This window comes from Chionomys nivalis, chromosome 13, assembly GCF_950005125.1.
Source record: "Chionomys nivalis chromosome 13, mChiNiv1.1, whole genome shotgun sequence".
NCBI classification, from domain to species: Eukaryota; Metazoa; Chordata; class Mammalia; order Rodentia; family Cricetidae; genus Chionomys; species Chionomys nivalis.
This window is the reverse complement of record NC_080098.1, coordinates 41690208-41713942: the sequence shown is the minus strand read 5'-3', so window position 1 is coordinate 41713942 and position 23735 is coordinate 41690208. Positions and strand designations below refer to the sequence as shown.

Sequence of the window (23735 nt, the reverse complement as noted above, 5' to 3'; positions counted from 1 at the left end):
TGGCCGGTTCTGCGGCTCCGAGGCTTTGGAAGTTAGCGACTGGAGGGTCCCGCCCGGTTTCGGCGTCCGTCGCGTCTCCTCGCGCGCTTCCCGGTCCGCGCTGTGCCGCCTCCCGCCCTCGGGCATCGTGCGGAGCTCTCGGTGAGTTCGCTCGGCCGAGCAGGGGTGCGCGGGCTGCGGAGGCCGGAGCGCGGGGAGCGGGTCGGCGGAGGGCCTGCGCCAGCCCAGCAGGCCGACATCGGCCCCAACTTCCCACGGGGCCCCTCTTTTCACCGCCAGTCTCCCTGTGTTACTTTGCAGTCGCTCTTACTTGTAAAGCCGGCCCGTGTATCAGCTGTTCTTACTCAAGAGATTTTGCCTTTCGATCTCAAAATTCATTTTTTGAAGATACTTTTTTTTTTTTTTATTTAAAGTCTCTGCTACTCATGGAAACCTGATTTTTTTTTTTTTGGTTACTCCTTTTTTTTTTTTTTTCTGCACAGAAAATGGTTGATGTGATGGCTAGACCTGTGCAAAAGATATGCTTTCAGTAATTCCGGGTTAACAAAATTAAACCGAATTCAGAATACGTTGCCTACTTAATTTATTAAAGCTAACTGAAATAGGTACTTGAAAACTTTGTAGGATCCCATTTCCGATTCTCAAGTCAGCCATGAGTAATCTTTGTCAGACATCTAAGATGATGACCACCACTTGACAACAGACTTCTGACAAATTTTCTGAAGCGTAGTTATGTGGCAGTCATTCTTTTAGCGAATGTGCAAGTTTTGAGTTTCTCTTGTAGTTAAATATAAGAATGTGGTAAATCTTAAATGCATTCATCAAAGCAACACCCCTGAGGAGCTCACGCCCACACTTGTGTGCCTGGCCCCCTCCTGAGTGTCATTTCTCCTAACCTCCATGCTTAAGCCTGTATTGAAATAACTTTAGGAATATCTGAAAGAAAAATATTCAGTGAGTGCAATTTGAGATAACTACAAAGCACAGTGTTTGTCTCGTTTACTTTTCCTTGTGTCTTTTCCTGGTTTGCACTCAATACCAAGACATTTCTCAAGTTAAACTTAATCCAAAGGGGAAAATACATCTTCTACAAATGGTGAAAAGCCAGGATTGTTGAAGTTGACATTTTAGATCGAGAAGAAGATTATTACATTTACATTAATCAGTCAGTAAGCCTGACCGGATGTTCTTTAAGGATCATATGTAAGGAGCGGTGTTTATATGTGCTTACCAACACTGCAATTTGTATACACACAATTATTAGATAGGAAGAGATTTTTAAAAGATTAACATTAGTCATTAAAAAGAATGTATATTGATGCACATCTTTAATTGCCTGCAGTACTCAGGAAAGTGAGGTTGGGGAATCACCAGTGTGAAACCAGCCTGAGGTATAGAGTAATATATTGTTTGGGGAGGACCAAGAAGGTCCACTCATGCCACAGTGCCCTAGTGGAGATCAGAGGACAACTTGCAGGAGTCAGTCCCCTCCCTCCACTCTGTGGAGCCTGGGAATCGAAATCTAGGCTGTCAGGCTTGGCAGTAGGTGCCTTTACCTCTTAAGCTGTCCTGCAGACCCCGTGTCTCTAACAGACCAGTCATGCTGAATTAAGGACCCATCTTGTTCCAGTTGTAACTTCATGTGAATTTGATTCTATCTACCTGCTATTTGCAAATGTGGTTGCATTCATAGGTACTACCTAGGGCATCTTTTTTGAAGACAGAGCTAGTAGCATTGTAGAGCACAAATGAAAGAGAAGTATAACCAAAGTCAAGGAGAAGTCACCACTGCAGCCTTAGCAAGGGTGGTGTCTACACAAGTACAGAGACCATTAATGTACATATACCCCACAAAGAAACAGAACCATCCAAGTGAGCTCTTTGGGCCTGGAGTTCTAGCTGTAACCTTCGCTCTTACAGCAAATCTAGACAGTTCTGCGTTGTGTTGTGTTGTAAATTTATCCCTCTGCTATTCTTTAATTTTATCAATAAGATAAAATTTTCATGAGGATTATGAAATGAAGAGAGCAAAACCTTTTTGCAACCAGTAATGTACAGTTATAAGAAGAGTAGTAATGTAGAGGGAAAGGAAGATAAAGCAGAAGTGCGTCAATATTTGTAAATCATGTATCTCTTATATCCAGAATATATAAGGAGTTCTCAAATCTTAAACACACAAACAATATAAAACCTCAATTACAAAATAATACTGGGCAAAGCATAATGACACATGCATGTAATCCCAGTACGTGAGAGATGGAGGCAAGACGATCACAAGTTAAAGATCATCCTGGGCCACACATTGGGTTCCAGACTAGACCAGCTACATGATAAGATCTCAACAGTCTAAATAAGTTAAATAATAAAACTGAGCATGGTGGTGCACACCTACAGTCACAGCACTTGGAAAGCGGAGATGGGAAAATCACAAGTTCAATGTTCTTTGATTGAGACTTGTCAAAAAAAGGAAGATAAGCCAAAATTTTTAAATTGATACTTCACTAAAATATAGATGTATTCAATATTGTTCGTTAGAAAAACAAGTTAGAACTATGACACATTACTATATACCTATTATTTAAATTTTTAAGATATGATGTCAAGCGCTAATGGAATACAAAATATTGCGGCCACTTTGAAAAACAGTTCAGCAATTTTTTAGATACTACACTTAAAACTCAGCAATTCTTCTGGGTTTTACCTCACAAAATTAAAAACTGTTCAGACAAGAACTTGTGTGCACACAATCATAGTGGTTTTATTCCTAATCTGCTCAAGAAACAACTCACCTGGTGGGGAGTAGATAAATATTTATTTGTATAAGAATAAACAGACACAACATTGATTAATATCAGGTGTCTTCTCCTAAGTGAAAGTTGTCAAACTCAAACACTACATTTTATTCTGAAACATTCTGGAAGGTCATTGGTGTGTGGGCTTAGGTTTGGGCATTGTAGATGTTGATAAGACATCCTGGCTCTTTGCAGATCCACTGCTCCAAGTAGATTTTTAGGAGTAAGAGGAGGGGTTCAAGAATTAGCCCTGAGACTGGAGGGAAGAAGGGGAGCCGTAGTAGAATGCAGAATCTTAGGTAGTAAGGAGGAAAGGGTTAGCCGGGTTCTTGAATTTAGGATAGAGAAATGACCTCATCTGTTGAGAATGAGCTCAAGGCTGAGAGCTGAAGTACAAAATCCAGTTGAGAGTGGGAGGTGTACAAGGTGCTATGCGGAGCTCAGTGAGGTACTGAGACTTACCTGCTAATAAATGCAGAATTTCAGTTAGGCTGAGTCTCCATCCCCGACAACCCTAAACAGGAAACTGGAAGGGTTTGTACCTGGGTAGATTTGGTGTGGCTGATTGTTTAGGGGCGCTTGTTGAAGTATCTTGGTAATTTACTATGACTTTTGCCTTACATTAACATATTTATCATTTTCTGTTCTAAAACAAGTACCCTGGAGGTCCTCGGAAGACTTAAGAAGATTCAGAAGGTAGAGGAAAGGGGCCTTTTAAGCTTCTCTGGCCCTAAATGGCTGCAGAATCAAGAAAGCCTTCTTCGGCCCCATCTCCACCAGACCAGACTCCTGAAGAGGATCTTGTAATTGTCAAGATAGAGGAGGATCATGGTTGGGATGAGGAATCTAGCATGCATGAAAATAGTACTGCTGGCCAAGAACTGTTTCGCCTACGTTTCAGGCAGCTATGCTACCAGGAGACTCTAGGACCCCGGGAAGCTCTGATCCAGCTACGAGCACTTTGCCATCAGTGGCTGCGGCCAGACTTGAACAGCAAGGAGCAGATCCTGGAGCTGCTGGTGCTGGAGCAGTTCCTGACCATCCTGCCAGGGGAGCTGCAGACTCTGGTGAAGGAACACCAGTTAGAAAATGGAGAGGAGGTAGTGACCCTGTTGGAGGACTTGCAAAGGCAGATTAATATCCTAGGACAACCAGTAAGTAGCTGTGCATGCTGGGACTGAATTCCTGGAAGCTGAGTAGAGAGACTTTGGTGTAGATAAATTCTTATTGGTCTTAATAATACAAACCTGGAATCACATATTGAGATAAATGCTGAAAGATCAGAGAAGTAAAGGAGCCAGCCACCAGAGAGACTTCTTACCTCCACCAAATCCTCAGACTGAAGGGGCTGAGCTTTCTCCTGCCTTATATTCCTCTCTGCCCAGCCATATCACTTCGTGTCTCCACCTCCCTAGTGCTAGGATTAAAGGCGTGAGATCCCAAGTGTTGGGATCAAAGGTGTGAGCTCTGTTTTTCTTTTAGACTGGTTAAATCTCCTGTAACCAACCCAGTGGGGCACTGAACTCCTGATCTTCCTGCTTCCACCTCCAAAGTGCAGGGATTAAAGGTGTGTGCCTCCACTGCCTGGCCTCTGTGGTTAACTGGTGACCAGCTCCACCCTCTGATCTTCAGGCAAGCTTTATTAGAGCACAAACAGTATCACCACACACTGGCTTCACATTGAGGAAAAAATTCTATGCATTGGTTTCTGTTGGATGCGGATGGATATTATTTAAAGCACTATGTGTTACACTTGTAGTTTTGTAAAGGATAGAAACCATTTTTTCCCCTCATAAGATTTCCCTTGCTTGCTTAATGGGACCATGATACACAAGGAGCTTAAATTAATTTTCTTCTGGGGTACCCATGGTACCAGTGGTCAGGGTTTGGGCCAAGTGTTTCCACATTTTTTACGTCCTATTCAAGGAGTTAAAGACCCACACAAATTGTACAAGTAGGAAGGAAACTTTTCTCAATGACAGAACAAGAGTACAAAGGAAGAAATACAGTGCTAGGCCACTTTTATTTGGAGCTTCTTTTTCTGAAGTTTGAGAGTAAAAAGAGTTTGCCAACAGGCATGATGAGGGTGTTTTTTGTTTTCTCAAAGGACAGTTTGCCTTACTGCTCATGTACCCAACGTCAGCCTGGGTCTGCTTGGCCCCCTCACCTTCCTTACCCAGATATAACAGGACTATGACTTAGTACAAGCTGTCTAGGTTTCACGGTTGTTAAGAAAAAGAGAAATTTATTTCATTGTTCAGAGTAAGGTGTGGGCACAGCTTAATGCAGGTGTGAGTCCTAGGTTGCTAACAGGAGCTAGGTGCATTGTGGGCGGAGGGTGCTTAGTACAGATCAAGTAAAGCCCAGCTCGCTAAACTATTTTCTGTGTCAGCTAGCTTTGCCTACATAATTAGAGATGACTGCTTACTAGAATACAGGCTTCCTAGTTCCTCGTCAGAAGAGTGTCTTAGTATTGTATGGCCCTGTTTTAGTTTTCTGTTACTCATTCTCTGTCCTAGAGTTGAAGGACAAATATTGGTGCTAGATGTAATAGAGGAACAAGAACAGAAATCTTTTTAGAACTGAGCAGAACGAATCCTTTCTTTCTGTGCTAACGTGGTGTTTCTTGTTGCCCTAAGAAGTAAATGCAATTATACTGCTTGCTTTTCCTAATATGAGTATTGGTTCTGCTACTACCTTCACTTCCTTTCTCAAAGGAATTCTTCATAACTCAGCTGTCCCATTGTTTCTAGGTCTCAGCTCATACACATGGGCACAGAGTTCTCTGGGAGGAAGTCGTACCTTCAGAATCTGCACCAGAACCTCCAAGTACTCAGTTCCGACCCATGGCAACCAAACATAAACCTGCAGCGCCCCAAAAGCCACAGGACAGAGGAGAGAGGCCAGATTTCACTTCTAAGGGTGAGGAAAGTGGAAAGGAAAGAGACTTATGTTTGGGGCTCCTGTCTCAGTCAGGAAGTGGCATCAGTGTTTGAGTAGTCTCCATCTTCTGGTTTTGAATGTTTATAGAAGTAGTATGTGGACTTTTCCTGTGGGCATAAACAACTGTTCACCCCCAAATGGGGCACCAAGGACACACCAAAGAAACAAGTTTTTTGAAGACTAACTTGTGAGCCAATGAGTTTAATTAGGAGTAGGATAAAGGATTTTTTTTTTATAGAAACGTAGGTAGCTTAGGAGCCGCCACACCACTAGAGAAATCTCTTAGCACCATTTAATTGCCTATATGGGAATGGGGGTGGGGGGCTTGTGATCCTTTCCCCACTCTGTGGCAAAAGTTAATGGGCCCAGTCTTTTGCAGGTCTTATGCATATAGCCACAGCGGCTAAGAGTTCAGGAGGGCAATGGCCATGGCATGCCCAGAGGACATGAGCAAAGAAAAAAGAACTTTGTTACCCCAGTACATTTACAGCAGACATTTTATTTAGATTTTTCTAGTATCATAACATTTTATTTACAGTTACTTCAATATGCCTTTCTTTTAATGAGAGCATTTTGATGACCACAGTAGGATGGCATAGCCAGGAGCTACGGTGCAGCAGTGGTCCTGATCCAGCCCTCATCTCATACTCAGGTTCCAGTTGTCTCAGTGTCTTTTCTGGTCCAGGGTCTACCCTATGACCACACTGCATTTAGTCATAAATCTCTTCAGTCTCCTTTAATTACACCTTTTGGGCGTGATTTCTTTAGTCTTTCACGACCTTACCAGTTTTAAAGAACATAGATTAGAATTGGAATGGCTGCAGATTAGGTTTGCTTTGGTATTGTCTCATATTTAGGTTCTACTTGTGTATATTTAGAAAGAACATTTCAGAAATTTGACCTATTGTGATGTTATCTTTGATGACTTAAGAGTAATCTTGCTAGGCTAATTCCCCCTACCTTACTATTATTGTTGTTGTTGTTGTTACTAGTAGTAGCAGTAGTGTATATACTAGACATACACCTGGAGGTCAGAGAACAACTTTCTTCAAGAGCTGTTTCTGTCCATCCACCATGGATTCCAAGAATTGAACTTGAGTCCTCAGGATTATATAGGAAGCACTTTTACCCCCCAAGCTCCCCTTGTCCCCTCCACCTTATTTTTTGAGATGAAATCTTTCCCTAAACATGTAGGTCTACCATTTCAGCTAGACTACCTGACCTGCAGGTTCTACAGATCTGCCTGTCCTTGTTCTCTTCCAGCCGCTAACACTGAGACTCAAGGCATGAGGCTTTTATGTGGGTGATGGGATTATGAACTTCTGTCCTCTTACTTCCATAGCAAGCACTTTACCACTGAGCCATCATTCCAGTCCTGAGTGTGTGTGGAGGGTGGGTGTGTCTTGTGTTGTTTTGGGCAGTGCTCAGTACTAACCCAGGGCTTTAATCATCCAAGGCAAGCACTCTTCTAATTGAGCTATGTCCTCAACCCTTCCATTTTATTATCATTATTATTATTGTTTACCCATGGACATGTAAATTCTTTGGACCAGATGATGCCCCTTAAATCTGGTTTCCCTGGTTTGTTTCTTTTTGTCTTGTTTTTGGGAGGGGGGGGAAAGAGGGGTGACATTTTTCTGTTGTATATTGAGAATTGCCCTATTTTATACAGAACAGCCTATTCTAGGCTATTCATCTTTGTAGGGTGTTTTGGGTATGTTTATGTGCTTTTCCCTATGTATGGATTTATAATGCTTTGTTTTCTATAAGTGAATTTTTTTTTTTTTTTTTTTTTTTTTTTGCTTTTTGAAACAGGATCTTTGTAGTCTTGCCTAGCCTAGAACTCGCTATGTAGATAAGCCTGGCCTCAAAGTTGTGATGGTCCTCCTGCCAATAAGTGCTGTGACTGTAGGCATTTGCCACCCCAGCATATAAGTGAATTTTTAATATTCCTGCACTTTAACTTAGTCAAAAGGCTAAGAATTTTTAATTTTTCTAAGAAGTAGCACAGAAATAAATTCATTTTTGTTAATTATATAATTCTTATCTGAAGTCCTAAATCTTGTTGTTCAAAACATGTTTTGCTTAATTATGAGGTTGTTTTTGGTGATAAGATGTTCACTAACCATGAAAAGTAGTCACTGTGGCCACAGCAGTTACTAGAAAGGTAACAGTTTGATTGGTTCTCATGTTCAGTTTTCTAGGATTTCAGGTTCTGAAGGAATGCTATACAGAGATAGTACTTTGGGTAGAGAATAAATTAGAGAGCAGCCCCTATTAGGAAATCAGTATACTTTGTTTATTTAAATATGTAAGTTCAGGTACATTAAAGTACAGATGTTCTGTGGACATCCATGAATATGGGCCAGAGTCCAAGATGTCGGCACTTTATGTGCAAAATCCTTGGCATATGTATTCTGAAATAAAAGTAATTGTGGATAGTGAATGCTGGCTCCCACAACCATACAACAAGACTAGTCAATTCATAGCTCCTTTCTCCTCTCAGCCATGTCTGCTTCTCAGAGTCGTACTCCTTCCCAGAAAAGAAGTTCTGGAGATCAGGTGACAGCTAGACTTCTCACTGCAGGGTTCCAGGTGAGTTGTGCTCCTTCTCACTAAAAGCCCATATCTCTGACAATGTTGTGGCAAATCTGTCTCTAGTGCTGCCTGTTTAAGAACTTCCTCTGAACCCTTTTTACTTAGTAACAAACTAGCCTTTAATTTTCCGCAATAAATCCAGTGCACTTTCCTCTTCCTCCCAGCTGTTCACATCCCTTTGGTTAGCACACTCCTGCTTCTTCACCTCTCCTAACCTGTAGTTATCGCAAACACTGGTTTTGAGCTATGGAACCTTTCTAGGCCCCAAATGAGGGTCTTCTTTTGTTTCAGACTTTGGAAAAGATTGAAGACATGGCTGTGTCTCTTATTCGAGAAGAGTGGCTTCTTGATCCATCACAGAAGGATCTGAATAGAGATAACAGGCCCGAGAAATACAGAAACATGTTCTCCCTGGGTAAGGAGAGCTGTAGTTATTATAATTTAAGAACTTTCTCTGCTGTGTTTCTGGTATCTTTATAAGGTTTCTGGAGGACTTAGTTGAACTTAAACTCAGGATTCAGGGCTGTAGAGATGGCTCAATGGTTAAGAGTGCTTCCTGCTCTTCCGGAGGACTGGAGTTCTTTTCCCAGCATCCACATCAGGTACCGTATAACCACCAGAAACTCCAACTCTGGGGGCTAAGATGCCTTCTACTAGGCTCTGCAGATACCTTACACATGTGACATGCATAGATATAAATTTGCTTTAAATTTTTTTAATGAATTGCAAAGAAAAGAAACTCAGAATTTAAGAAATAAGTATTAGATTGAGATTGCTGAGATATGAAATTAAACATTTTGTTCTCCAACCCAAAAGTCCTTTCAGTTTGTATCTATGTAGTGAAGACTGTTCTTTTTGCCAGTTAGAAAGTGGCGTGTTTGTAGTACTCCCTGCATTCACACCTTTCTTCAGGTCCCCTTGGACCATCATGATAGTGGATAGTAGAGTGTTTCTGTCATATGAGCCAGTTGTACTTCTACCCTTTTCAGGACTGTTTGGTGCATTCTGTCCCACTCAGTTTATCTCTTCCTACTCCCCAACCTACACTTCTCGGTTAATCCCTTCCAACACTACTCACGTATCAGAAAACCCTTTTTTCCTGACATATCTTTCCCACTTGGCATTTGGTACTTTTACTTGATGAGCTTGCATGTATCTCTCCATGTTTTGAGTAGAGAAGCTTATATTTGCTTGTAGCTTCCATTACAACTTCACTTCCCCCTTCTGTATAGAAAGTAGAGTGACTTTGAGAATGATTGCTTACTGTGTGTTTATTTCAGATGGTGAGACCAGGAGTGAGAACAAGGAATTCTTTTCAAAACAGGTAATATCAACCGGAATCCAGCCTCATGGACAAACAACTGCCAAGTGCAACGGGGATGTTATCGTGGGTCTTGCGCATGGAGAAACCCAAGACAGATTAGAGAGGCAGCAGGGAAATCCCACACAAGAGAGACGGCATAAATGTGATGAATGTGGGAAAAGCTTTGCTCAGAACTCAGGCCTTGTTCGACACTGGAGAATCCACACTGGAGAGAAACCCTATCAATGTAATGTCTGCAGTAAAGCCTTCAGCTATAGGTCAGCCCTTCTTTCCCATCAGGACATCCACAACAAAGTGAAGCGCTATCACTGTAAAGAATGTGGTAAGGCCTTCAGTCAGAACACAGGCCTGATCCTGCACCAGAGAATCCACACCGGGGAGAAGCCCTATCAGTGTAATCAGTGTGGTAAGGCCTTTAGTCAGAGCGCAGGCCTTATTTTGCACCAGAGAATCCACAGTGGGGAGAGACCGTATGAATGTAATGAATGTGGAAAAGCTTTCAGTCATAGTTCACACCTCATTGGACACCAGAGAATCCACACTGGGGAGAAACCCTATGAGTGTGATGAGTGTGGGAAAACATTCAGACGCAGCTCCCATCTTATTGGCCATCAAAGAAGCCACACTGGGGAGAAACCTTACAAATGCAATGAGTGTGGGAGGGCCTTCAGTCAGAAATCAGGCCTGATTGAACATCAGAGAATCCATACTGGAGAAAGACCGTACAAGTGTAAAGAATGTGGGAAAGCTTTCAATGGGAACACTGGTCTCATTCAGCATCTGAGAATACATACAGGGGAGAAGCCCTATCAATGCAGTGAGTGTGGGAAAGCCTTTATTCAGAGATCGAGCCTCATTCGACATCAGAGAATCCACACTGGAGAAAAGCCTGAAACCACAGGAGTTTAGGAAAAGCTTTGGTTGTTGTCTGAGCATTATTCAGCATTAGAGAAACCATGTAGTAGTGTAGAGGCTGGTGAAAAGGGCAGAATTGGTGGTGGTGGTGGTGGTGACAAAGTTAAGAACAGCACTTCAGTAGTTTGAGCACAGTCCCCGGTACCGATTGATTGGCTTGACTGTCTTTGGAGGCATCTGGTGAAGCAGAGCCCCGGCAGCTTTATATATTCTTCAGAACTTTAAAATAACAGCAGATTGCTTACTGTGACTTGAAACACTATATTTTGTCTTTCCCAAGAGTAGCTATAAGTTTGAGAGGGACCACTCCTCTAAGCTTCTCCCCATTTCTGTGGTCCCTTTCTGCCATCCCCCTCTAAAGATGCCCTAGTAAATCCTAATCTGAGAAGCCGCTTGAGTCCAAGGCAACCTCAGTGAGACTAAGATTTGTATTTAGCTTTCTAATACCCTAGTTAGAGGGAAATGGTTGAACATTTAACGTATTATTCTAGTACTCTTAGATGATATAAACCCATAATCCTCTACAAATTCAATGCTATATTTTTAACAGCACTGTAGCATTTTTCTTCATTTAGCACTTTTACTGACTCCAATGAATCCCTGACCTCACATCCTTCACCACCCCCAGTCTCAGTACCTGTGTCAACAAAGGAAGTGGCTGCTTTAGTGATGATGGTGGGAGTGATGCCAAGAAAGAGGTGAGTGGAGACTCAGCCTGGCTACTCTTGAGCATGGACAGAGTGTACCTCAGGATGACTTCTGACTCTCCTTCACCTTCCCACTGTACACTGTGGTTCAAAACATATTTGCACTATCAAAGCTTTGGCACCAAATAGGAAACAGAGGTGCTAGAAAAAGACATTAAAAATCCTTACAAAGAGTGTACATCATTCCTTTTGGCCCATTATAGTGCAGCTCTCAGGTTCCTGTCTATGTAAACTCCCTGAGTACATGGTCAGCCTGGACTGACCTTCTCAGATGGCCTCTGCAGCTCCATCGTTATCTGTTTCCTTCCATTTGCATATCTTCAGTATCCACAGTGGTAATCTATCAAATATCTTATCTCTGATTCCTTATTCTGAATTCTGGCACACTCCCTCAGTCATCTAACAACAAAGATAGACTATTACACTCATTGTCACCAGGCCCTGTATTTCACCTCTAAAACTTTCAGCATAACATAGGATATTGTGTAAAGTAATGAGACTATTTTAAAATAACACATCAGATCTTGTGCACCTAAAATATAGTGTCCTTTCAGAGGAGTAATTATACTTCTTTCTTATTCTCGTAGTGCTGCTAGTCCTCCAGGTATTGGGGACATTCTTAGAATTCTCATTTAATGAAGAGCAAGAAAACCATCTGTTACTATTAATTATATTTCATGTTTGGCCATTTGATTAGTGAGCTTGAAGCTGAATAACTTTTGCTTTAACTTTAATCCTCCACTTAAAATTACTCCATTAGTCTTACTCAGAAGACAGGTTCTGAGTAGGTTCTGATGAAATCTCCAGGAAAACAATTTTACATTGTGACTGTCCTAAAATGGATCATCTTAGTTTTTTGGCTAACTCTCTGAGACCAGTCCTTTTCATTATTCTTTATTTTCTTACCCTCCTTTCTGTTTGCTTCCTTCCAGTTTAATATAGATTATCATTCCTAACACTTCTCTAAAACTCTAAACCACTGAGCCACCTCTCCTGCCCCAATTGCATGAGTTGTGCCTTACCGTCTCTAGATGACAGGATTTCTATGTAGGTCAGTGCTACCTTGTGTGCAAAAGTTACATAGAATGAGTACATTGTCGGTGAAGTTAGAAGTCTGCGTGTGTACATATATGTGTGAGTACCTGCCTTGTTTCCAATAAATTGCCCTTTAGCATTTGTATCCAGAGTAATGTGTACAGATCACTTCAGTCTCAGACTGCTAAGAGCTACTCAGCAACTGGAAGAAAATAATATGATTGGAAAGATTAATGTTACACTGGCATGAACATGAAAAACGTTGTCATTTAAAAATGAGTTATTGGATCCATTGTTGGTGAGGCACACCTTTAGTCATAGCATTCATAGGCCAGCCAAGTCTGTATAGCAAGTTCAAAGCCAGCCTTGAATATAGTGAGGCCAGTCTCAAAAGAACCCAAAAAGGTAATTTGGGACTGGAAAATGGCTTAGCGGTTGAGAATGTGGACTGTTCTTGCAGAGAACCATTGAGTTCCGTTCCTAGCACCCATGTTGGGTGGCTTGTAACTTCCTGTAACTCCAGCCCCGGGGATCCAACATATCTGGCCTACGCAGGCCCTGCACACAGGTACACACAGACATTACATAGTTACAAATAATAAAATTTTAATCAACTATCAAAGCTGATTTAGCACATGTATAGAAAAGGCCAAATGTTATAGCATATGGTAATGGAAAAGACTGGAGCCTTTGAAGAAGAACATAGAAGTCATTTTTAGTCTTGAATCTACCAAGCATTAATTAATCCATATTACATTATCTAGAGGTGTCAGCTATCCGTGGCATTCATTAGACTTTTATCCTATAGAGTCAATTTTTTCTTTCAATCTGAAATGAATTGTCTACCAATACTTTCTTCTACCGTCCTCAGCTGCTCATCTTAGGATCTGGCATGGTAGAGTGGTTCTTCCCTAACTCACTTGCCATCAACATACCACTGGGAGAAACCTCTGAGGTTTCAAAGAATTTCTCCATGAGACCAGATAGGTATTCAAGAATGTGGTGATTGATCCCAACATGGGCCAGTATAACCTTGCTCTTGTTTCTGCTTCTCCAGAGTGATAGCTGACTTTTTTTGTTTTGTTTTGAACAATTGTTGTGAGCCAAACCCTAAGTTAAACATTTATCCACTTAAAAGCTAGTATCACTACATACCCCATTTATAAACGATAAAAATAAGAGCTTAGAGAACTAGCCAACATCACATAGCCAGCAAATGACAAGATTCTAACCCGTACAGCCTGGTGCTAGAGCCTGTGATGGCTACTGTGCTACGCTACCAACACTGACTAAACTCTGGCCTGCCAAATGAAGCCATGTACCCCTGGTCTTAAGAGATACTAGGTAGACAGTGGACAATAGTATAGTATGGATCCATTGCAATTACTGGCAAATTGGCTTAAAATACTATTTGGGGTAAGAACATCTTTAGACGTCGATAGTCTTGATTTTCAGTATAAAAAAGGTAAATTTTGTCAGTAGACTGCATAAAGGAGTAACTAGGAGGGTAAAACAGAAACATTTCTCTGTAGACTGCCGAAGGGAGAAAGAAGTGAGTAGATTCCAGGTTGGGCAGATGGGCAGTTAAGATGGCAGCAGTATGTTTATCCATAGCCTACAGAGAAAACCTTCAAGCTTCTTGCCCATTTCCAATCACCATTTTGTGTGTCTTGTGTTTTCCTTGATTTTTCAAATATGTTTCTCATTTTAACCAATTTCTGCCTTAGCTCTTAAAAACATTTCCTTACTGGCTGTCACAGTCAACATTCCACTAAAATGAATGTAGAATGACCAGTGTGTAAATTAAGGCTGTATATTGTTGTTGTTGTCTTCCTTAATCACTTTTATATTCATAATGTTGAATTTTGCCATATGTGATGGCTAATCTTGGTTGTCATTTTGAGTATTACTGGATTCTTGGGTCTTTTGTTGATAGGCAGCCATTGTTGAACTAACTAGACCACAGCGGGTAAGCCATTCTAATAATTCCTCTTTGTGTGTGTGTGTGTGTGTGTGTGTGTATACATACACTCATTCTATAAGTTCTATTCTACTAGAGAACCCTGAGTAATACAGAATTTTGTACCAGAAGTGGTTCTAGAGCAATAGAAGTATAAGGATAAAATTTTTTAAGTATCTGGCCATAGGCTTTCCTCTCAGAAACTCAGGGTTTATTAAAAGCCCATAGTGTGAACTATTTTACAGACTTAAGAGACAAGTGCATTTGATTGTCCTGATTCACCAGTTGTGGGAGGTAAGAGATTTGGTGACTCTGTATATAAAACTCTGACAATTTGTAGAAAAATAAGGAAAATGATGGCAGTGGTTCATTGCTCCCAGCATCTCTAGATAAATTGACAAAGGAAAAGAATGAACTCCTTGATAGAATTAACCAGCTTCTAGCATATCAAAATATAATGAAGAACAATAATGTGCTCAGTGATAAAACTGGCTGACTCTGGATATACATAAACAGCCTAGAGGTTTCTAAGTGCATGTGCACTGGAAGAGAATCTTCTCTTCAGCAGCCACAGCTCAGATTGTGGAAAATCAAACCAAAGCCCTCATTCTAAGGTTGGCCGAATTACCTAAGAAATAAAAAATCAAGTCCCAACCTCAAAGGGTATCAGTGGTTCAGGTTAGAGCATTAATTAGTAAAGAATTGGATCCTGAAATGTGGGATGGAGATGTGTGGGAAGACCCTGTTGATTCTACCCTCCACTTCTCAGGGCCTTATCTCACCTGAGGGAATAGTCTCTCTGCCCTCAGCAGAAGATGTACTCCCACCCCTTAAATATTGCCTTTTCTGCTTTGAGGAACTACAGAATGGGTAGTAGAAAAAGGTAGCTCTAAATACCATCTATGCTCATGGAACCAGTTGCAGAAATGAGGATTATAATTGACATGACTGTTTCTGTCATATTTTGTTAAGAATGTGTTTGTTGCCGGGCGGTGGTGGCGCACGCCTTTAATCCCAGCACTCGGGAGGCAGAGGCAGGCGGATCTCTGTGAGTTCGAGACCAGCCTGGTCTACAAGAGCTAGTTCCAGGACAGGCTCCAAAACCACAGAGAAACCCTGTCTCGAAAAACCAAAAAAAAAAAAAAAAAAAGAATGTGTTTGTTCAGATATCTGTGTTTCTTTCCTCAGTTTCTTTATCAGTAATGTAACATGAGAATATCTGTAATTATCATATTAAGTTTTGAGATACCAAAAGAATGTCCCTCAAGGGACATTGCCGTCTATTTTAAAATTTATAATGGGCTTGTGGTTGTATAAGGGATAGTTATATCATGTAGGTATAATTATGACCTTGTTAAATATATAATACATTTGCAATTATATGTGTGATATTTATATCACCTTAGGTATAATTATGACCTGATTATTATTTTCACTTGGAAATTAAGCATGATGTAAGGAGATAAGATTGTGTGTCAAGTTGACAAGGGGTGGGTGGATTTGTGATGGCTACTCTTAGCTGTCAACTTGACTACATCTGGAATTAACTAAAACTAGATTGCTGGGTATACATGTCAGGGATTTATTTTAAATCATTTCAAGAGGAAAGACCCACTTTTAATCTGGATCTTTTGAGGTGGGAGTATCCACCTTTAATCTGCACCAAACCTTCTGATGGCAGCGTCTATGAGGATATGCAAGAAAGAAACTTTTGCTCTTGCTTCCTTGCTTTTTGCTGGCAAGTCCATTCCTTCACTGGAGTTAGACCCTACTTCTTCAGGATTCTGGTTTATAATGAAGACCAGCTGAGACATCCAGCCTGGTAGAGTAAACAGCTGGTCCATTCTTGGACTTCCCATTGATAGACAGCCATTGCTGGACCACAGCTTATAAACCACTAATGAAATCCATTCTCTCCATGTGTGGGTATGTGTGCGTGCGTGCGTGTGTGCGCGTGTGTGTGTATTCATTCTATAAGCTCTGTTCTCTAGAGAACCTTTGACTAATAACCATACTTCAAGAATTCTGTTTTCCTTTCTTTGTTTTATGGCATCTTTTTGGGTCATTTTTCTCTAACATCTGGCTTTTCTTTATTAGTCTTTTTTTCTCCTTTATACTAAAATAATCCTATATCATACTTTTGCTCACTTTTTCTGTCTCTTTTCCTGTTTATCTGTTTTGTTGTGCTTTGTATTTGACTTCATATTTCCCACTTTGTATGTCATCTCTGCTTACGGTATTTTCCTCAGGTATCTGCACAACCTGATAATTGAAATTCACCATTCTCCTTCAATTTGTATTTCTTTTCAGCAAACCCTGTACCCTAAATAGAATCGCTGCCCTTTGTATTTCTCATCTCACCCTTGAAGTTATCATTCCATCTTTTTCTGCCTTCCCCTCTCCAAGTCTAGAAACTTGTTTATCTCAGTTCTTTTCTTCTTGGGGCTCATTTTCATTATCACTTAGGTTTTGTTTTTTTCTGCTATACCGTTACAGTCTTCCAATTAGGTCTACATCACGTGGGCTCAGGTTTCCATACTTCCTTTTAGAATATTCAGCTTATAAAACACTTGAAAAAATGATCCTCAAACTCCATTTTCATGGTATCATGTTTTACTCCTCCTCCAGCAGATAATTCTCACCAGAGTGACAGTGTTCTATGACTTTACCCTCCATTCTGAATCTGCCTCAGCTTTCATCACTCTCTAGCTTGTTCACCTTCATACAGCACATTCAAACGTCCTCCAGCTCTCTGCTGTTGTCTTACAGACCTTTGCCTCAGTGCCTTTCTCATGGTTTTCCCTCTTTGATTACTCTTTGGCCGTAACTCCTGTTCACTCTTTAAACTCACTTCCTGTATGTCTTTGAGTGAGCACCTCCTAATTGAGTTCACCTCACATCAAGATCTTCCCTTAGTCTGAGCTGCCTGAGCAGTTAACTTTCAAGTTACTAATACCTTGCTCTGTAATTATTTCTAGAAGTATGTATAGTAGTTTCACATTTGTATTTATTTCCGAAATTAAATTGTAAGCTCCTTGAGGGCAGGGATAATAACTGTAACGTTTGTATCACTGCACACTCTTAGTGCCTAGTACAGTGCTGAGCACACAGTAGGTGTTTAATAAATGCTTGTTGAATTATTGTGTGGGTTTTTGTGATATTGAAATTTTTAAGGGTTTTCATGATGTGTCTTGTTTTGTGCACTGAAAAAGTACAAAACTGGTGGGGTGGTGGTGGTGCATACCATTAATCCCTGCATTTAGGAGGCAGAGGCAGGCCAGTCTCTGAGTTGGAGACCAGTCTGATCTACTGAGTTAGTTCCAGAGTGGCCAGGGCTACACAGAGAAACCCTGTATCAAAAACAAAACAAAACAAAAAAAAAAAAAAAAAACCTTTCTCCATAAAGTACTATAGTATACCAAAGTTAGCCTTTATCAAGGAGTGAAGTCCTGAATTCTGGGAGGGTCTATGTAAAAAATGGGTGGGGGAGGAAGAAGAGGAGAAATGAAGTTTAAAAAAAACTCGTGGCCAAAGTTATTGAATTTAAAAAAGAAGAAAATAGAAAACAAGCCATGTGAGTTCCACAAGTCAAGATTCCCAGCACTTAGGTAGCGAAGGCAGGACAATCAGAAGTTCAGCTCTACCCTTGCTACATAAGGAGTGTCGCAGCAACTTAGACTACCTGATGCCTTGTTTTCAAAATCAAAGAGAAAAGAAAATAGATAGCACACACACAAACTTATTCTGATAAAAGCACAACTGTAAAAGGAGCTGGAAAGTAGGGTTTGCATCTGCTGTTTTCTTAGTAGTTTGGAAGTTTAGCTGTGTCTGGAGACATTGGGGATTATACAATTGGTGGGCAACTGGAATGCTAGCATCTAGTGAAGAGAGTACAAAGATGCTACGAAGCATCCTTGAAGTTATCCTCTGTAACGGAATGTTGGGGGTGTATTTTATTTTGTGGTTAAAGCCTTAATATATGAGATTCACAGTACCATTAAAATTTTGGTTAAATTTTTTAGTACTTTCTCTTTAATTGGCATGTAGTAACTCTTGGGGTAACAGCATTGGAATATGTACAGTGCCTAGTGGTCAAATTAGGATGTCTGTCATATCTGTTGCGAGTTTTATTTTGTGTGTGTGTGTCTTGCAAGTGCTATTTTTAAACATGCAGCCAATTTTTCTCAACTGCAGTTATATAGAACCTTCAGTTCTATAGAACACAAGTTTCAAGGCTGAAGATATAGCTCAGTAATAAGTAAAGCCAGCTGCATTACATTTGGTGACCAGCACTTCAAAAGAAACAAGAAAACTATATATGTACACTTGTACCTGTTATGTTTCGTGGTTGTTTTCAACATTAGGTCTGCCTGCAGCCTCTGCTGAGTGCAGGTGAGAGCACAAGTCCAGCTTTCATGTGCTGACTCATTACCGTACTGTCCCATCAGAGATAAAATACTGGAGGCTAGCTATTAAGAAAAGCAAAGAAGCTGCAGTCTATCAGAGCTTCAGCTTGGGAACAACATGGCAACAAACACACTCTTTGTTGGCCTCTAGATCAATTTTGCTGCCATTTGTCCAAGAAAACCATGAACTAGAATGTTCTGTTTGTAAGTAGAACTCAGTCCTAAGGTTTTATATACTTTGTGTTAATCCTACTTATAAGACGGGTTTCTAAGGAAATGTGATTCACTAAATTGAGTAGCTAAACCAGCATTTGAAAACACCATAGTCTCCGTTTGCAGTTCAGTGGTGCATCCGTCAACAAGGTAAGAAAGAATCAACTCCAGAGTTAGCAAGTCAGCTGATGTGTAACTTACCAAAGAGTGGCGTTGCTCTGTTGTGTTGAAGTAGTCAACGTCTAAAGAATGGTGTTGTGTCACTTAGCTTGTCAACTCATTCTGACATTGAAGGGCCGGAGACACTATCACTTGATAGGTGTACTGTATGTTTTTAATCCATGCTCTGCCATCAGATGAATGACTTCACCTAAGACTCCACCTAAGTATTTCATTTTTAACAATTAATTCTTTTTAATCAGCTCATATGTCCAAACCATCATATTGGCTAGAATGCCTTAAGCTAATTTTTTTTTTTGTCTTGAGAGTTTCTCTGTGTAACAGCCCTGGCTTCTGAACCCACTTTGTAGACCAGACTGGCCTTGAGCTCTCAAAGATCCACCTGCCTCTGCCTCCCAAGTGCTCTGATTAAAGGCGTGCTCCACCGTGCCTGGTTTAGGTGAATTTCTTAGATGAATGGCCTGAGAAATTTTGCAGTAAACCAACCTTTCAGAAATCTGTTGTGACTGGTTTCTAGTCATTAAAAGAGCACATAGAGTCACTGCTAAGATCATTGCTCCTATGGCCATAATGAAACCCCACTAGAGATGTTTCACAATTGTAATGACTTTAAATCCCAAGATTCGATGGTGTTTGTGCCTCAGTAAAAAGGAAACAAAATTTACTTTCTTCGAAGGTAAAATAGGAAATCAGAGTCTTGATGACCAGGAGCAAAAGGGTTATGAAGCAGAACCAAATTTAGACAGCAAACACAGAGCAAGGAAAAAGAAACTACAGTCTAAGCTAATGAGGGCAAAGTCTGGCCTTACCCAGAGCTTTTGAGGCACCTGGCCCCTCCTAAGAAGAACAGAAATTTCAGTCTCTCCAGAAGACATGGCAGGTGCCAGACGGTTCCCTGCTGAATTGGGAGGCAGTTTCCTATATGTATCTCAGATGTGTAAGTCATAAGCACAATCCCCAGAAAGCAAGAGCTACAGAGACTGCACCCAAATGCATCCTCTTAAGGAAAAAGGTTTTCTCAATATTCAGTTTTGCCATGAGTTGGAGTTGCTTTCCTCTTGGGACCAGAATAGTAATTTTTCTTGCCATCATCAGTGGGTCTGAACTGCAAGTGTGCTCCTGACACAGGTGGTAGATATCACACTATCCATCAGTTACTTTCCCAAACAAAAGTGCACAGGGCAAGGAGTGTGTAAATAATGGGAAATAATACCAGGTGCTCTGAATTTAGTTGATGCTTGCTTCCTCTCTCACCTATGCTTATATTGATCATGCTATTTCCTTCTGAATGAAGAATAGACCTGTTTCTTTCAGCTTGCTTGTAATAGGTCACCATTTGCTGTAGCAGCTACCTTCACTCACACCAGACTCACCTTCCAGCAACTGAAGCAGATCTATTGATGCTTCTCCATCTTCTGCAGCAGCATTGAAGGCAAAGACATGGTAGGGAGGTACCAGTCCCCACCTGTCCCCCAGAAAGTTACTAATTGCCCTTAGCAAACTTGCCCTGTATTTGACATTGTACATTTTTCTCCGATGATACCTTGTAGTTATGGTAACAGTTCTGGCAGCCTGTATTATTTTAACAAAATAATCCTTTTTTTTTCTTTTAGTGAAGTCTTGAGGATCTCTTAAAAGGAATCAGTGAATTGCTCTCCAATGACAGACACTATGTGACAGCATGTTACAGAAAAACTGATTTCAATGGTCCCAGTGATCCTATTAATAAAATAACTTGAGAGCAACACTCTGACCTGGCTTCTACAGCCTGAAGAACACCAATAATGGGAAAGGAAGCAGAACTACAGGAGAGGTGGCATGGAGAGTCTGATTGCCTTTAAGAAAGGGGTAAACTGTATGAACTTAGAGAAGTTGGATGAACCCAGACAGTACAGAAAGGGATGTGTGTTTGCTCTCTTAGAACTTATGTCATTGCTGGGAATTGTATTGTATTGTCTTCTCTAAGTGATTAATGAAATAAAATGTTGACGGTGACATTCTGAGTAATCATCACCTCCTTCCTTCACACCCAGCTGACCAAGGTTACTGACTGCAGAAAAGAAAACCTCCAGTGTCCTAGAGAGCACCAAGCATCTGGATGCAAGTGGACCAAGCTGGCCTCTCTAGCCTGGCAGCTGGCCTTCTGAGTCAGTTGGTTTCCCAGTGAGTTCATTTGCTCCTCCGGGTCATCCTCAGGACTTTGCAGAAGACAAACTTGTTCTTTTCCTGCTCCTCCTCCAGCCCCCCTCTTCTCACATGGTCCCCTCACCTTTCCCCTCCCCCTCCTCAGCACAAGCAAAGTGGGCTACCCCCTTGGTGAGGTCCAGGCAAGGCCAGTGCCGGGTTGGGCCACAGTCTGGAGGGACTAGCTGTGTCTGGTGGACACTGAATTTCTGGAGGGGTAGGCACATAGAGGCTTGATTTTTGTCTCTCCTCTGGGGTCGTCCTTTGCTGGAAGAACTCCTTCAGCCAGTAGCCTTTAAGATAACAGCCCACTTGGGCATGGCCTCTTGTACTATAAATGCTGACATAAAATACATACTTCCTCTCTTCCAGCTGCTGTATTTGGCTCCTGATCCCCATTCATGCAGAGGACTGTGATCTGTGAGTCTAGCCCTAAATAAATAGTCCTTTATTATACTCAATTCTGAGCTAGCGTGAGATTTTTTAGTGTCCATGACTATCATTACTCCAGAGTCTTGACATCCAAATTGGCCTCTTCAAGAGGCAAATGTTCAATTCCTAGGAATTGGAACCCTATCTCAAGTGAAACAAAGAATGAGATGAGTTGACTGCATAGGGCCAGAAGGACAGAGAGGAAGGCTGAGGCCATATGTGGCTAATATTGCAGTGAGTTTATGGGATCATGACCTGCTGCAGCAATGCAATACCCAGATTAACATTCCTACAGTCCCAGAAACTCATGTTTCTGGGAAGGATATTTTAAGGCACTATATACAAAGGTCACCAGCCATTCACGCTGTACAAGAACACAAAGCAACTAGCAGACCTTTAGAGGTACCTGCACTCCTACCTTTAAAATGGTTAACTGAGAAACCAATATGGGTTAAACAATGGCCATCAACAGAAGAGAAACTGCAGGCTTCAGAACAGCTGGTACAGGAGAAACATTGAAGAATCAACCAGCCCTTGGAATTCTCCTGTATTTGTTGTTAAAAGGAAATCTGGAAAATGGACAATGGTGACATATCTAAGAGCTGTCAACAAAGTAATTAAAAACTCATGTGGAAAAGGTCTCTGAATTAATTTTATTTTATTTTTTTATTAATTAATTTATTTAATTATTAAAGATTTCTGCCTCTTCCCCGCCACCATCTCCCATTCCCTCCCCCTCCCCCAATCAAGTCTTCCTTCCTCCTCAGCCCAAAGAGCAAGCAGGTTTCTCTGCCCTGTGGGAGGTCCAAGGACCACCCACCTCCATCCAGGTCTGTTAAGGTGAGCATCCAAACTACCTGGGCTCCCACAAAGCCATTACGTGCAATAGGATCAAGAACCCATTGCCATTGTATCCCCCTGAATATTAACCTTCATCAGGCGATGAAAGAAGACAGAGACAGAGACCAACATTGGAGCACTGGGCTGAAGTCTCACGATTCAAATCAGGAGCAGAAGGAGAGTGAGCACGAGCAAGGAACTCAGGACCGCGAGGGGTGCACCCACACACTGAGGCAATGGGGATGTTCTATCGGGAACTCACCAAGGCCAGCTGGCCGGGGTCTGAAAAAGCATGGGACAAAACCGGTCTCGCTGAACATAATGGACAATGAGGACTTCTGAATTAATTTTAAAAGGAAAATTGCAACTTCATCAACTAGCAGAAATAGGCCAAGCAGAAATTATAGTGTCTTTTACTACTGATAAAATATAAAAAATTATGGGAAGACAATGATCCTGGCAAATTGCTTGTGCTAATTGTTTGGGAGAGATTAATAACAGTTATCCTAAAAGTGATAGAATTAACCTTATAAAGAAAACTAGGATTCTTCCCCAAATTGTATGTGATGTGCCAATAACTGGAGCCCATACATTTTTTTTACTAATGAAAATTAATCAGAAAAGGCAGGTTACAAATCAGAAGATTTAAGTAAGGTGGAAAAAGCCCTTATAATTCTGTCCAAAAGACAGAGCTATATGCTATTTTCATAGTACTAAGGAATTTTAAAGAACTTGATATAGTTACTGATTCTCAATACGCAGAAAGAGTTGTCTTGCATATTGAAAGTGCTGAATTTATACCAGATGATACAGAATTGACTTCATTATTCATTCAGGTTCAAGATATAATCAGGAATAGGCTTTGTCCCATATACATAATACACATCCAATCTCATACAGGCCTGCCAGGTCCTCTAGCACAAGATAATGCAGAAATTGACCAATTATTGATTAGAAGTGTGCTGAAGGCCTCAGAATTTCATAAGAAACATCATGTCAATAGTGAAGGTTTAAAGAGTTTTCTGTTATATGGCAACAAGCTAAGGAAATTATAAAGAGATGTCCTGTTTGCTCTTTCTATAACCAAACACCTCTACCTGCAAGGAGTAACCCACAGGATACTCAAAGGAATGAAATCTGGGAGATGGATGTGTTTCATTTTGCAGATTTTGGATAATTAAATTATGTATACCACACCATTGATAC

At 41.0% G+C, this 23735-nt stretch overlaps 1 protein-coding gene across 4 annotated transcripts; it reads left to right on the top strand.

The window, feature by feature from the left end:
• Positions 1-21873, top strand: Zkscan8 (zinc finger with KRAB and SCAN domains 8). Of its 4 annotated transcripts, XR_009058204.1 has the most exons (8): positions 1-141; positions 3449-3946; positions 5546-5714; positions 8242-8330; positions 8625-8748; positions 9614-11270; positions 20687-21236; positions 21630-21873. XR_009058204.1 is itself a non-coding variant. In XM_057787748.1 (6 exons), exons 2-6 carry the CDS (start codon positions 3527-3529, stop codon positions 10564-10566), a joined length of 1755 nt encoding a protein of 584 aa, XP_057643731.1. In that variant the 5' UTR covers positions 1-141; positions 3449-3526; the 3' UTR covers positions 10567-21873. The 4 variants fall into 4 exon arrangements, 1 of the variants encoding a protein (XP_057643731.1); XR_009058203.1 differs by having other exon boundaries at positions 9614-21236; XM_057787748.1 differs by having other exon boundaries at positions 9614-21873.
• Positions 21874-23735: the final 1862 nt, after the last annotated feature.

What these genes read in the sequence shown, in the direction of transcription:
- Zkscan8 (XM_057787748.1), top strand. Translation starts at nt 3,527, where the DNA reads ATGGCTGCAGAATCAAGAAAGCCTTCTTCGGCCCCATCTCCACCAGAC. An exon ending in TTCTCACTGCAGGGTTCCAG is followed by an intron (nt 8,331 to 8,624) that starts GTGAGTTGTGCT and finishes CTTTTGTTTCAG; the next exon opens with ACTTTGGAAAAGATTGAAGA. An exon ending in CAGAAACATGTTCTCCCTGG is followed by an intron (nt 8,749 to 9,613) that starts GTAAGGAGAGCT and finishes TGTTTATTTCAG; the next exon opens with ATGGTGAGACCAGGAGTGAG.